General features: G+C 35.7%; 1 protein-coding gene across 6 annotated transcripts in view; it reads left to right on the top strand.

Annotated features, from left to right (window-relative positions):
• CEP128 (centrosomal protein 128) overlaps nucleotides 1-15,267 on the top strand; it is a 133,568-nt gene that overhangs the window by 76,330 nt on the left and 41,971 nt on the right. For all 6 annotated transcript variants that reach the window (XM_065063757.1, XM_065063756.1, XM_065063758.1 and 3 more), the window contains one exon: nucleotides 13,165-13,214. In XM_065063757.1, coding sequence (XP_064919829.1) covers nucleotides 13,165-13,214 — 50 coding nt within the window. The remainder of the gene's footprint in view (nucleotides 1-13,164; nucleotides 13,215-15,267) is intronic.

The raw sequence follows: 15,267 nt of genomic DNA on the forward strand, positions 1-15,267 counted from the left end.
TGAAACACATGCTGCTAGGGAGCAAGCAACAAAGTATTAAGATCTCACTTTTAAGGTTGGAATGTTTCTAACTTATTGCAAAAATATTTCAAATTTGAAAAGAGCAAAATATTCTGTCCTTCCCGATATATGTATTCTATATACAGTGTGTGTATAGCATGACATCTCCAGGATGACTTCTGAGGAAGATTTCATTGTGAGGGGAATAATAGCTGGAAACCTCCTAAGATTTCTTGTTAGGCTGTTTTAAAAATGACTATATTTTAAAATCTAATGTGTTTACTGTACACTGCAACTAGAACTCCTGTTTTGATCTCCTATGTTGCTTCTTTGAACACTTCATATTCTGATTTCTAAAACAGCTTGATTAAATAAAATGAGTTCTTTTGCAGTTTTGCTGTAATCAATGGATTCTACTTGTTGTATGGAAGGAAATTTTGATTTCCAAAGACTTATTTACAATAAAACCAATATTATTACTACTAAAATATGAAAATGTTTATCCTTACTGTGACTGAGAATGGTATGATGATACAGGTCATTCAGCTATACAATTATGCTTTTCATGTACTGACCTGTTATGATAATAATAATGGAAGTTAATGTGGAAATATTTTTAGTTCACAAAGTTATGATTTCTTTTTTCCTTAAATGGTACTCTACAGATTTAATTACAGCATTTTATTTGCTGCTACTCATCTTGTGTAGTTCATGAAATTAATTTATTATTTTGTTCATGAGAAATGAAATACTGCAAGTTGATGATGATTTGCTAGCTTGTAATAATCTAACTTACATGAATAGGACTGTTACAGTATTGGACAGATCCAGAAACCACTCATGGTGCATCTGACTTTGGAAGAAATGATGATCATAGTGTCAGTTCACTGACAGTGGTACCAACTATAATCACAGCATTTTCACAGAGCTCTATAAGAAGTGTGTAGTCATCAGACATTATTCTTTTTCCTGAGCCTTGTTTTTGATCTGGGCCCTGTAAGAGACTATGCTGTTTTCTTGAATTAAGTTGTTTTAAAGACTTTGCACTGTCTCAGCAGAGTAAAGAAGATCCAACAAAAACAGAGTTTATTCCAGAAAAGTTCTGATACTGTTGTTTATCAGCCTAAGTGCACTGATTTGCTAGTACATGAAATATACATCAAGACAGCGGCAGGACAGACATTTACAAGGTACAAGAGAAGTTCTTATTCAGTGGGAAAAATGGTAGTGATCGATAAAGTTAAACTTTTGGATGAAATTAACTTTGAGGATCAAATGTGTATAGGAGAAGTACAGTTGTGTGTTGAACTCTGACATCATAATATGTGTAAAGAACAGGGCTGGAAAAGATACTGTCGGAAAGTTTGATATAGTCAGAGAAACCTAGCATGGTTAATGTCAGAGATTATTTTGAAACTGAAAGTTATCCATGGTTTGTACTTCAGTTGTCAATTCTGTAGATCGCCATACAAAAAAAAAAAAAAAAAAAAAAAAAAAAAAAAAAAAAAATAATCTGGTCCTTATATTAAACAAAAGACCTTTTGCAATAAATATGCTGGCAGCAGAAATGCAATGTTGCAGCAAAGTGAAACTATACTAGTCAAAGGGGAAAAACTATAGAATTCACAGAGCAGGTTTAATCCTTTGGGTAAGAGGCATAAAACAGTTTCTGAAAAACAGAACCAGTTTTTCATATTTTTTTTTTCTTGTTTTCTGAAAAGTTTAGAGCCATATTTTCACAGGGCAAAGGATTATTTGTGAGCCAAAATGTTTAAACTCTCAGGGTCAGGAGCTTTAATTTGCTGTCACTATGTTTTATGTTATGCAACATAAAAAGAAAACCCCAAAACCAAAAAGCAAACACAAGGGAAGAGAAATGTAGGTATTTATTAAGGGTGCTAAAGGATATAAAAATCATACCTAAATAGCACAGATTTTTAACACTGAGCATAAGTTCTGACAGACTAGTTTTTTGTAGGGAGTTTTCAAGAGGCATGAGGAGATGAATGAACATTTTAACTGATGTCTCATACCAGTTACACCCTTCAGGGGCATATCCAGATGAAGAAGAATAAACACTTACTATTTGCCTGGTACCTCTCTCTCCATTCCAGACACTGTTGAAAATTCATTCCTAATGTAGGAGATGATGCCCCAGCTATTAAAAGCACTTTCTAGATTTTTCTTTGTCAATGTACTTTATAAAGTGTGCTGCTTCAAGAGGCATTTATCATTAAATCATATCAAACATTTAATCAGCTTTTCAAACTTCAGTTTGTTTCTAGCATTTTGTTGAGCCTAAACAGACACACAACTGTGATGTAAACGGGTACAAGAATTAGGTGTGTAGGATATACAATTTGTTCTCCCATTTACAGTGGTATTTTTGTGGGATTCTGACAGTAATTTTGCCACTTCTTTGCTAAATATTAATTCAGTATCTCTACCTGTAGAAATTATGAAGTGTTAGGAGAACGGGATAAGGAATTCCATAATAAACATAACTCATTTGCAGCTCTTGTCAACCTCGTAATAAGATTTAGTGTCTGTGTGTAACGAGTAAAATTTTATAATACATTTATTACACTGCTCATACTGCATATTTATTTCTCTGTGTAATTTCCATTCTGAGACTAACACCTTCTTACCTTTTAACTCAGCGAAAACAGCAGTGTAAATTTGGTTTTGTTGTGATCAGTCTCCCAGAATTAGATTGATCAGAAATAAAAAGTGTCACTTCAAAATGGTATGTAGTCCACTGCACGAGAGAAAAACAATGCTCTGATGTTGCTATTCAGTTTATTAAATTGGGGGAAAAGAAAATCAATTTATGTTTATTTCCCTTGTGCATGAGAAGCAATGGCTAACTTAGATGTTTTATGCTACTCTCTTCCTAATATGTCTTAAAAGGTTTTTTCCTCTAATCTTTGTATTTAATGTTATTGTCTGAAAAAATTACTTGAATTGTTTTACTGTAGATTTTTGCACATGGCTGTATGGAGGAAATAATAAGTTATTGCATTTAGATGTTAGAATTTTCAAAATAGGGTTTTAGCTATTAAGTGAAATGTTGCCAGTCACTGAAAGTTGAAATGTTTACCAGCTGTGTTGGTAAGTCTCATGTGTCTATCATCAGTTACCATGGGACAGTACAACAGGATTCCCTCACCAAGGAAGAGACTCACAGCCTAAGTACAGCTGAGAAAATCAGGAATAAGAGTCACTATGATGGCTTTCTTCGTCATTGCCAGCTTACGGTTCCATGCATCTTCCTCCAAAGTGTGTATGGGGAGCTTGGGCATTATATAACCACTGGTTGTATCATATAGTGGTTTCTAATCCCTGTCTAATTACAAAGAGGCAACTTCTGTAAATCTGGGGAAGTTCTTTGTTTGGCAACAAGACAAAACTGACCTCTGTGTGTGTATGCTTGGTTAAAGTAAATGTTTTCTTGGAAGCTGTTTGGTTCTTAGTGATGCATGGGGTCACCTAGTAGAATTAAAAGCTTTTGTCAAGGACTGAATCCCACACAGCTATAACTTTTTTGTGCGCTTTACTCTGCTGACAGTTTATTAAAATGCCCAAGCTGCTGAAAGATCCTTTTTTTCTGAGACTGGGAGGGAAACTTAATTTCAGGACCAGTATCTTTCAGGTTTGTATATTATCTGCTGTCTTTTGCTGCAGATGTTGCCAATGGATTGTTTAGCTCTAACTTCACACAGCCCAATTAGGAAATACATGTCTAAGCTCCAAACTACTCTAGTAACAAGTGTCCTTGGCTAGAAGAGCTTTCTGTTTTGCAGCTGGCGGCCTCCTTCAGTTTCCCCAGTTACTTCAATTCAAATTAATTGCTTTAAAAACTTGCTACCCTTAATCTTTGACCTTTCCTTAGCTATTAGGTCCAAGATCAGTTCTGTGTATTTCTGCATTAAGATGTGCAGCTGCCTTTCAGCTGTAGTCAAAAGGAAATTTGCTGATATGCATAGATATGGCTGGGATGATAAACATCAAAAAAAGAAAAGCCTAGGATATTAAGACAGAGAACTCACTGAAGACAGCAGCATTCAATTTCCTGTTTTGTCATTTATATATGCCATACCATAATTTTTATGTGGCTGCTATGCCCATAAACATAGCAACATAATTTTCTAAAACAAGAAATGACAAATTATCTTTTCAAGCTTGCACTTGGTGAATGAAAACAAATTAAGTTTCAATTTCTTTCTGTGTACTCCTGGCATATTTTATTCATCATCAGAAAGGAAATGTTTCTCCATTCAGGAGAGAATTGTAACAATTATATGTTGTATGCAGTGACAAAACAGAATGTTCAACTGTATTTTTCTGTTTAAAATGTCAACTCTTCCATTCTCTTTGAGAACATTTCTTACTATATTTTGTGTAATGCTGATTTATTTTTTTTCTTTCTAGGCTGTTTAATAGAATTTCTAATCAAGACTATGAGAGAAAAAGCCACTGGTCAGTTAGCTTAAGGAGATATGTGCTACAGACATTGGTGTGATTACAGCTCACACACACAAATCCAAAATAATCACAAGTTAGTGGGTCAGACTGCAGATTCTCATTCAACAGAGCCATTTCATGTCACTACAGACAAAAGGCTAAATTCTTGCTTCTATTTCTCTCACTCCCATCTGTGCTACTTGCTACTTCTCTTGTTTCACATCTGCTCCTTGTTGGATCCCCCTAAAACCATATTTTACTCACAATTAGCCACATTGGACTGTGGTTTTTGCCATGTACTCTGTTCTCATTGTAGTGAACTAAATGGACCTTTGTGGAGGTCCAAGTCCAGCACATTTGCCAGACAAAGTAAGCAAGAGCAGTGCACATCCAGAGGCAGGGAGCAGAGACCTTCATGCCTTTTAGCAAATGCAATCTACAGATGCAATCCATGAGGTGATCTGGCCACTTACTGCTAGCACCATTTCAGCTAGGGTTGCACTACCTTCTATGGGACATGAAGTCCCTAAGTACCCAAACTAGCTCATTTAAAGCTAACACCTTTAAGTAAAACCTTCTCTGTGGTATAAATGTCTGCTGATTTTTCAACTTCTTGTAAAATTTGAAGTGCTTATTCAATAGCATTGTAGGTTAGATTTAAAAAAACCAAACAAACAAAAGAAAAAACAAACAAACAAAAAACCCAACAACCCTGTTCATCTCTTCTCTAGATTTTTTTTTTAATAATAGGAATATTTTTGCCCACATTCCAGCACTAGTTGGCAACATTACTGCTGCATGAGTAGTCAACACCTACATACTTAGTAACAATTGTGTCTTGTCATAGAATCAAGTTATTATTGAAATAGTGGCATTTAAGGGCTTAGCATTGGTAATCTTCACAAAATGCTTAGTGGCAGTAATTCAGCAAGGACATGGTACCAGCACTTACTTACAATTGAGTGATTCACAGGTCAAAAGATAACTGAATGAAAAGGCAAAAACTTAACATACATTTATTCACATCCTCTGGTCTGGACCGTTATGTGGTATATGGAATCACAGAATGTTAGGGATTGGAAGAGACCTCAGAAGATCATCTAGTCCAATCCCCCTGCTGGAGCAGGAACACTTAGATGAGGTTGCACAGGAATGTGTCCAGACAGGTTTTGAATGTCTCCAGAGAAGGAGACTCCACCTGCTCCCCTGGGCAGCCTGTTCCAGTGTTCTGTTACCCTCACCGAGGAGAAGTTTCTTCTCATATTTAAGTGGAACCTCTTGTGTTCCAATTTGAACCCATTACCCCTTGTCTTACTGTTGGCTGTCACTGAGAAGAGCCTGGCTCCATCCTCATGACACTCACCCTTTATATATTTGTAAACATTAATAAGGTCACTCCTCAGTCTTCTTTTCTCCAAGCTAAAGAGACCCAGCTCCCTCAGCCTTTCCTCATACGGGAGATGCTCCACTCCCTTGATCATCTTTCTTGCCCTGTGCTGGACTCTCTCCAGCAGTTCCCTGTCCTTCTGGAACTGAGGGGCCCAGAACTGGACACAATATTCCAGGTGTGGTCTCACCAGGGCAGAGTAGAGGGGAAGGAGAACCTCTCTGGACCTACCACCCCCTTTCTAATACACCCCATGATGCCATTGGCCTTCCTGGTCACAAGGGCACAGTGCTGGCTCATGGTCATCCTGCTGTCCACCAAGACCTTCTGGTCCATTTCCCCTACACTGCTCTCTAATAGGTCCTTCCCTAACTTATACTGGAACCTGGGGTTGTTCCTGCCCAGATGCAAGACTCTAAATTTCCCTTGTTATATTTCATTAAATTTTGCCCCACACAGATCATAGTTACCCTGTCACAGATGATGGAATTCTATGCAACCTGTGATTAAATCTGTTTTTAAAAGAGTGGCTGTACCTACCCAAAGAGAAGAGAATCATTGTGATTGATGTCTTTCAAGATAGCACCAAACCCAAATATAGGTTATGGTCTTTGAAGTACCGTTGTTTATCTTGATTGATATTTTTCATCTAGAGGAGATTCTGCTTTTCACATGCTGTCAAATTCACATTATTGTGGACTTGTAGAAGAAAAGAGTTACTTAGACTATTTTAGAGATGAAGTCAATATGATTTCTAACAACTATGCTTGCTAACTGGATTTACAGCATCCTCAGCTAGCACACTTTTGAAATAATGAAAATATCCTTTTTAAACCTTCACAGGGACAGAAATCATGAGTGAAGCAAATGTGTGCTGACCCCAAAACTGTCATTTTTAAAAAGAAGTTGAAAAGGCCACAGAACCCAAAATGACCAGTGACTGCTGGTTACTGTGGCAAGTTACTGTTCTTCTATATAGTAAACCTGGTAGACCAGTGTCAAAGGGTTCTCTTTTAGCACAGTAAGTTCTACTTGGCCTTTGGGTCAATTGCTCCAGCCAATGACTTACTGGTGTATTTCAGTTGCTGACTGCAGCTAACAGTAGAGAGTTGCAAAAAGCCAAAGCAGGTTGTTTTCTATTCACATCAGCATTTTCATTGTGTCTTACTGTTTACACCTTTTGAGTTCATAAGAATATCTTTTGCATGTATTTCAGTGCACTCTAAGCCTCACATCAGCTCTGTTAAGACAGGGAAATATTTTCTTTAGCCATTTTTTTTTTCCTTAAGCACAGAAAATTTCCCAGGGAGATGCTAACACACGTGGCAGAGCCAGGAATAGAACTAAAAAGTCTTATGTAAGCATTAAAAAACCAACCAACCAAACAACAAAACAAAATCAAAACACGTTCTTTTGATAAAGGCCTCTTAAAAATGCATAAGCAGCACATTGGAACCTCTAATTTTGTTTGATAATCTTGTAGTGCCGCTTTCTGTATCTATTTAATCTCCTATTCAGACAGACTATTCCACTGAAAATATATTTGGGCTGTAGAGGGGGGTTATAGCAACTCAGCGTAGTATCTTGTGTACTTAAATTGTATGTGAAGTATACATGTATCCATTCTTGTATTTTTGAATTCAGCGTAAGACAGGCATTGAATAGTTCAGGTAATGGTAGGTACAGAGGGGTTATAGAACTGATGGGGACAATTTAGGACAGCTCCTTGGGGCAAATGAAAAGTTGGAAGAGGTTTTCTAAATGAAAGTTTTGCGTAAAGTATATTCTTTTGATATATAGACTATGTTATTTACTAAAGATGACAGTGGTTAATAAATTGATAGGCTTTATAAAGGCAAAGAATATGGCAGAAGATAATCCCTTTTTAAAAATGGCATTCCATTGAATTTGGATGTCTTTCTACAGGGATGAGCAAACCATTGATTTAGATACAGATAAAGAGCTGTTCCATTCTTGGTGGTTGCAGTGGTGGTAACTGAATTATAATCTTTAAAGATAGTGGAATGTGCTGAATGTTAATATAACAGTTTGCTAATGGACTAGAAAGCTTTAATCTTTATTAAAAATTTGAGACTTTTTAGGTTTAGCAAAAGCTACAAATAAAATACAGTGACCATTGAGTTTGTAATGAAAACTATTAGCCATCTGAATACAATTCCGAAGAAAATAAGAACTTTTGAGATTTCTCCCTGCTCTGTTTTCATTCACTAAACCTATGAATGCACTGGGGATGAAACTAGCAGGATAGAAATATTCTTTATTTTACAGATCATGTATGTTGTATTCAGGTGAAACAGTTTCACCTCTGACTTCAGAGATTTGTTTATTTTTTTCAGATTTTGCCTTGAATGACATAAACATATCCTGAAATGCTCACGATATGTGGGCATTGTTCTACACCAGCAAAAAATAAGGTTTTAAGAAATGCCTATTTCTCTAGAGTTTTTTTAGATAATAACATATTTATGTAGAAATTCTCTTATGTCTTACATGCAGGGCAAATACTGTTTCAATTAAAGTGTTCTGAAGCAAATTCCGGTACTGTTTTGTATCTCCATTGTTCTAGTGCTAGGGTGATTTGTGGTGTCTGTCCTGATTGTACAAAGTTTCAGCCTCATTGAAGCATCTTTTATTATTGTTTCTGGACCTTTGTCAAGGTACTGTGAGGCCATTCAGCAGGATCATGCTAACACAGGTACAGGGCAAAATTGCATGTGTTCTGTTTCTGCTATCCATGAATATATCTGTTCTGAAATATCGTGCTTAAACTGGTTCAGTTAGAAACAAATTAATTCACCCCCCCAGAACAGGGCCTTCATGCCAGACTTGTGTGAAGGGAAAAACTTGTAATTGGTATAGTATGTGATTAAAAACTTTGCTCTGTAGACATGTGCAATGTAAGTAATTTCTAGATGAGAGAAACCAGTTTATTCAGCTGCTTGGAAATCCTTCAGACTTGGTGGAAACCTGCTTGGCTGCCTTGTGATTCTACAGGAATGCTGCAGTTTCTGTTCAGCAGCTTTGTGGGAAACTTATCTGAATGATGAATGAAAGCCATAGGATGCATATTTGAAGGAAGAATGATAGGAAAGACTTGAAATAAATATACTGTAATTTTTGATCAAAACAAATTTAAAGATAAAATTATCTGTCTGTCTAAGCAATTTCTCAAGAGTTTGCCATACGTTTGCGTAATATAAACCCTAAATTTCTAGGGCTGTAAACTTTAGGAAATCAAAAATAGTTTTACTGAAGTATAACGGAGAGCCCTGACTGGTGCTTTGGAGAACTGTTCTTGGCTTGATGATTAGAAAAAATATGTTGGCACTTTTCTCCAAACTGCCATTCTTTTCTGATACTAACCTAGATTTCTTGTTTTAATGCCCCATAGTAGCAGTATTTTGCATAGTATATGAGGTGCTATATAGTTTTTGTGTGATCTGCAGCTGCTTCGGAAGGAGGAGAGTCTTGAATTGGATCTACTGATAGCTTGCAGATATCTTGGATAGTTTACAGCATGTTAGCTATGTATGCACAACTGAACTGAGGTGCAAGTGTCATCTTCAGGGTTTTTTACTATATGACACGATACTCATGACTATAAGAACTGGTTTTGTGTAGAGTTCTGTATTTGTACGTTGCCCTTTGCTTAGAACAAGTTGTGAATTAGCAGGTAGCAAATTTAAATTTTTAGTGGTAAACATACAAATTCAGTATTGATCCAATTTGTTGACTTTTCTCTGCACTTTAGTCTTCACAGAAAATGTGAAGCAGAATGTGGTCCATCGCTATCTTCAGTTCTTAAAATGGGAGGTTGTGTAGTGTTTAAAATCCAGTTCCTATTTAATTATGAAAGCTGTTCAGTGTTATTTCTGAAATAAGCCTGTGATATTTTTGAATTCAAATTCTTGGGACGTTGCTTGCTCCAGATTATATGAAGCCAGTGTCTTGTTTCCCAGCTTTGTTACTCCCAGCATAGAAGTAAAGGAGTTTAATAGTTTTCTTAACATTCTAGACTTAGTTATTGGCACATTAATGGATCAACTAGGATAAAAAAGATAGTAGAGTTGTGTTTTACTCATTCAGATCAATAAATATCTGTTCCTACATCTATTTTGTGATATTTTTCATCAGCAGTGAAAATTACAACTGTGTGTGTGAAAAGTCTATCTGAGTTACTGCAACTCAGCTCAACTGTGTTTTTCCTTACCTGAGAATTATAATGAAATATAAAAATCTTCATTTGCAATATTTTGCAGCATACTATGTTGTTTGAGTGTCAGGCAAACTGCAAAATGTAATGGTTCTTATGGAATGTTTTAAATCATGACCTGCATACTTCTTGGAAGTTCGATCAGGTAGATCTAAGCCACTGTGGTATAACTGCAAGGACAGTTCACTGTGTTCACTGGCGCATAGCTGAATGAGATACAGTCCTTAGAGGATTTGAGTTTAACCACTGCAAATAACTTGTTTTTGTAAAGCTACATGAAAGTATGATCCCTAATTTTGCAGGCAATATCCTGAAATTACTGTTGATTTTGAGCAGTATTTGATTCTTTTAAATAGCTTTAGTTTATAGTTCGTTATAAGCTTCATACTGAGCTAAAAATAAAAAAAAAAAAAGGGAATATTTTGATGAATATTTTTAAGAGTAATTCTCTTGTATTATTCGTCTTTTTGGAAGAACCATCAATCCCTGAAGGTGCATTTGTAATGCTTTTCATTAATGCTGATTCCTCTAGACAATCCATAAATTGATGCGGTCTGTGCCCCATGAGAATAATGATATATTGCTTTGAAAAAAAACAAGAACCCTGTGGTTATATTAGGCCTTGAAAGATGATCATATCAAGATTGTTGACAAATGTAGAAACTTATGCCACTGTGCAACTTCCTTTAGGAAAGGAAGTTATAATTAGAGAAACTCAGAGGCTGTTCACAGGATGAATGAAAAGAGTGTCCACTAGGACTAGTGACCATCCTTGCTATGTTAAAGACACAATGCATTCTCTAACCTAAATTTATTGTAACATCATTTTCTGACACTGAATATATAAACCATGTTTGCACAAGAACTTAAATATGGAGTGTTTTACAAATTATAAAACAAATTTACAAAGCTTTTCAGATCAAGTAAGTGAAGATATTTTGTCATTATAAACAACAGCATTTAAAATAATTATATACTGTGGTTTTTTATGGAACTTTTTATAAAGCTTTTTAATATCTATTGCTCTAACTTCTTTTTTTGCTTTAGCTTTGGAGAAAACATGCTATTGTTTTAGATGGAGTATTAAATTGAATCATCAGGTTAAATGCAGAACTTGGTTCTTAAATATATGGTCATAAAGGATGACTCTGTAAAGCAGGCATATATTGTCAGTTAAATAACACCACTTTAATATCCAACTGCCCTTCTGTGGGCAGAGTTTTGTGAAACTCTGCAGGACAGCCAATTTAGAAAGTGGTGCAATAAATGGTTTCTAGATATCCCTAATTTCAGATACAGAACTTTCAAGTTCAGAGACTGTTAGTGGAAATCAGCTCAACTTCCCTAACATTTGCAAAAGGCCTTTGAAAAGAACCTTGTAATAACATCCTTTTCACTTAGACCAATCATATGTGTACAACAGAATCTCAAATATGCATTGGAATTAAAATAGATGGTGAAGTATAAGAATATTTTTTTTTAGGTCAGATGGATCATGGGAAAGAATCTCTTCTTTACCATCCCTTTCTCATAGACTTATTCCTCCTTCTTCATTTTTTTTGAAAGCTAGTATTACAATACTAATTTTTACCAACTCAGTTATAATACTGGAATATACCCAAGGAAAACATACAGGCAGCCACTTTCCAAACCTAAATTCTTGCACTAACTAATGTTGGTGGCAGCACATTTAGCTACAGTAATTTATATGGCAGTTGAGTCACTGTACTGGAAAGCACACCAAAGAATAATCCAGAAAAACATGAATGTGCCAAAAGAAAGTGAGGAAACGGCATTTTATTAATTTTAAGAAAGGATTTAAAAAAACTGCATAGAAGGTGGGAAGAAAGAACAGCAAATCAATCTCTCTGATTCTGAAAGAAATAACTAAATTATTCTTATGTACATTGCTTGTAAAGGACTGTTGCCTGAAAATAAGTGTCAAATAATCTGCATAGTCAGAAATGGATAATGAACTATGAGAAGAGGTAAGAGGTTGGGGGGCTCACAAGGAGGCTTCATAATGAGAGAAAGGAGAAAGGAAATTAAAAGATCAGATAAATAAAGGAAAGAAGGCAAATTCATGTCGGTAGAATATTTTAAGTAGTTTCTATTGTAAATCATTTAAGCTAATCTTTGATAACTGAACTGTGCATTTATCAGTAATCTTAAGGAAGTATACACAGGTATATAACTTTCAGTTAGCTCTTCTGTACTTGGATGCTGAGAGAATTAACAGTCAGGATTCAGTCCTATGAAGTTGTCAGGATAATTTCATAATCTCAGAACTCTCCTAGTTGCTGGCAAATTGGGGCATATCTTGATTCAAAGTCAGTCTCTGGGTTAGTTAAAGCAGTGCTCTTCTTTTGCAAAACTCATGAGTGATCTTCTGATAGTTAAAATAGTAATAAGTGACATATCCCACAGAACTCAAAGAGAAATTAATTTCTAACATGAAATGTGACATATGTGCGTGGATGTGCCAGTGTATATAATTGTCACACATGCGAATATAAGATATTGGTATTTATGGTGTAAAGACTATAAAGGTTTTCTAATATGTTTGTTACAGTAAACTGGCTATTTCGATTATAAAATTTGTTCCATTTTAGTGAGAGAAGGTCATTATTGTGATAACAGACAAAATTGTCTGCAGTCATTTCTCTAGCAGATGTTACTTGGTTGTTAAAAAAACGACCTAGAGTAACTTTTCATATACAGTTGCATAGCTTTGATCTACTTTTGTTTTAATCAGTTTTCAGCTTGAATCTCTTTGATTTTTTTTCATTCAATTCCAAAAAGACAACAAAAGATTGATTTAAACATAGTAAGTATTTTCTGTGATTTGCCCCCCACACTCCTAGTCAAACTGTCGTCTTGTGGCTGCTCTTTAGTCATTTCTACAGCCCTTGCTTGGAAAGGATCATATTGCTGACACATTTCATCAATTAGTTTAATCAGCTGAAAAGGAATGTTGTGAAAGCTGTAGAACAAAAAACTCACTATTTTCCACAGGCCTTTTCCTGGCAGGCCATGAGACAGGAAGTTGAATTTATAAGTTCCATTTTTCATTTTACAGAGCTACTAGAGAAGACTCTCAGAAGAGAGGAAGAAGTGGGAGCTCTCCAGGTATACTTTCTATTTAATTAACTAGCTACACTGTTTTTCACCCTTCAAATTACTAAACTGTATTACCACATTGCTATTTTCTGAAATCCCTTGTATCTGAAATTCAGCTTTGGAAATATTAATATATGCAACCAAATACAGACCAGATAGCTTGTAATACTCATTGCTGAGTTTCTGCCCAGCAAATAAGTTGCACATTTGCGATTAAAGTAGTCATCATAAATGAGTCAATACATTTAGTCCATCAGTGATAAGAATGCTGCTTTTAGGTTAAACTATATAGTGAAGTTGTTCTGTTGTGTCATACTTCTGGCTTCACTGAAACCGTATGTGAGTAGAGGTAGTGCAAATCTGCGTTCAGAACTGCAAAAATGCTTTATATTATACATAATTTGTTGGGTTAGCTTTTCTGGGCTGTGTTGTTTTCTCCTGTACATCTGAATAAAACTGAAAGTTTTACTGATTTTAAGTATTTTGAATCTCTGAAATATTAAATGTCCATAATCACCTTCCAGAGGAAGAAGGGACCAGTCAATACATGGTAGGACTTGATACAATATGGTAAATCCTCATTTTGTGGCATCTAGCAGTAAAGCTGCTTATGCTAAGCACTTTAAATTTGTGCTTAGAAAGTAAGATTTATCTTAGGCTCAGTTTTGGAATAGTATTTTAGCATTATGGTAAAAGAAAATGTACTACTTAAAAAAAAATTTGCTGGGAAAGCAAAATCAAGCTGGAATGTCTGAATTGTGGGGCTCAGGAGGTTATTAGGGAGGGTAGTGTATGCTTCAGAATACAGAAGGAAAAAAGACCTATTTAACAACAAATTGCAACAAACAATACTGAACATAGATATAAAAAAGTTTAGATAGAACATGAAGAGTGTATCAATGAAGCACCGTTCTATAAGTGTAATTAAACTAGACCATTTATGAGGGAATTAATGAAGGTAAGGCTGTTAAGGAAAATGAAATTATGTATTGACCTGAGTTTTCACCATAAGAGTTTGTTTGAAGATAAGCCTTCTATTCTCTTGTAATAAATACAAGGCATTTTGAGGGCTAGAGGTATCAAAGAGCTAGTGTAGAAACAGCTTGATCCAGTAAGAGGAGACAAGTTGCAAGACCCAAAAGTTACACAACACACCAATCCAGCTGTTTCCTGTTGAAACAAAAATCTTGGCCCAGCTCTCTGGCAGCTCAAGTTCAACAAGGCTGAGAGCTTGTCTGCGCAAGCAGTTTACACAGGTGCGTATCTAGTTACATCAATGTAAAAAGATCTCCTTTCATGTGAAGCAATTCTGCATCTGCTTTCATGTGGAGCTCTGTAGTTGACAAATTGTCCTAATGATACTACTGATTGAATGAGGAGTAATTTTATACTGCAGAGAGTGGCATCTTAATAGTGTCTTGTGTGCATACATGTGCTTGCCTGTATTTCTTATGGTCTGTCGAGTTCCTGATCAAATTGCTTTATGCCCGTCCCTAACTGGTGGTTCTGGTTAAGTGGGTGACTTGTACTGCACTGACTGCTATTTTTATATTCAAATGTTTGATAGCAGTTTTTTACTTCTTCAGATGCCTATGCTTGCATTGCCCAAACACTCAGCAAAACCAACTATTATTTTTCTAGATAGTATTATGTCTATCTTAGTCAATATGTTTCAAAATGGTCCCAGTCTGGGATCCTTTGTTCTTGTAAAGTTGTATTCTAAACTGACAGTGGCCGAATATGTACAACTTTCCTATCAAGTAGTTGTAAAAAACAACCTGTGTCATCACGACTGAATCTCTGCAAGCTGTTGCATCTCAATATATAAAACCTAGGAAGTAAACGGAAAATAAGACTTTAAGTATGGCACTTCCCAGAGCTGAAAGTGGCAGTCCCATTCCAGGTGACATGGAATATTTGTTTCTTCTGAGCCCAAGTTCAAAAAAACGTGTATAATTGGTGAATGTATGAATGCTTTCATTAAAGTAGATTGCTAGAAGGTAATTGTTTATCAATTTACAGACCACTAGCAAGTAAAATAGTGCTCTTTGCTCCCAAGGCC

The sequence above is a fragment of the Columba livia genome, chromosome 5 (assembly GCF_036013475.1).
Source record: "Columba livia isolate bColLiv1 breed racing homer chromosome 5, bColLiv1.pat.W.v2, whole genome shotgun sequence".
In the NCBI taxonomy this organism is placed as follows: Eukaryota; Metazoa; Chordata; class Aves; order Columbiformes; family Columbidae; genus Columba; species Columba livia.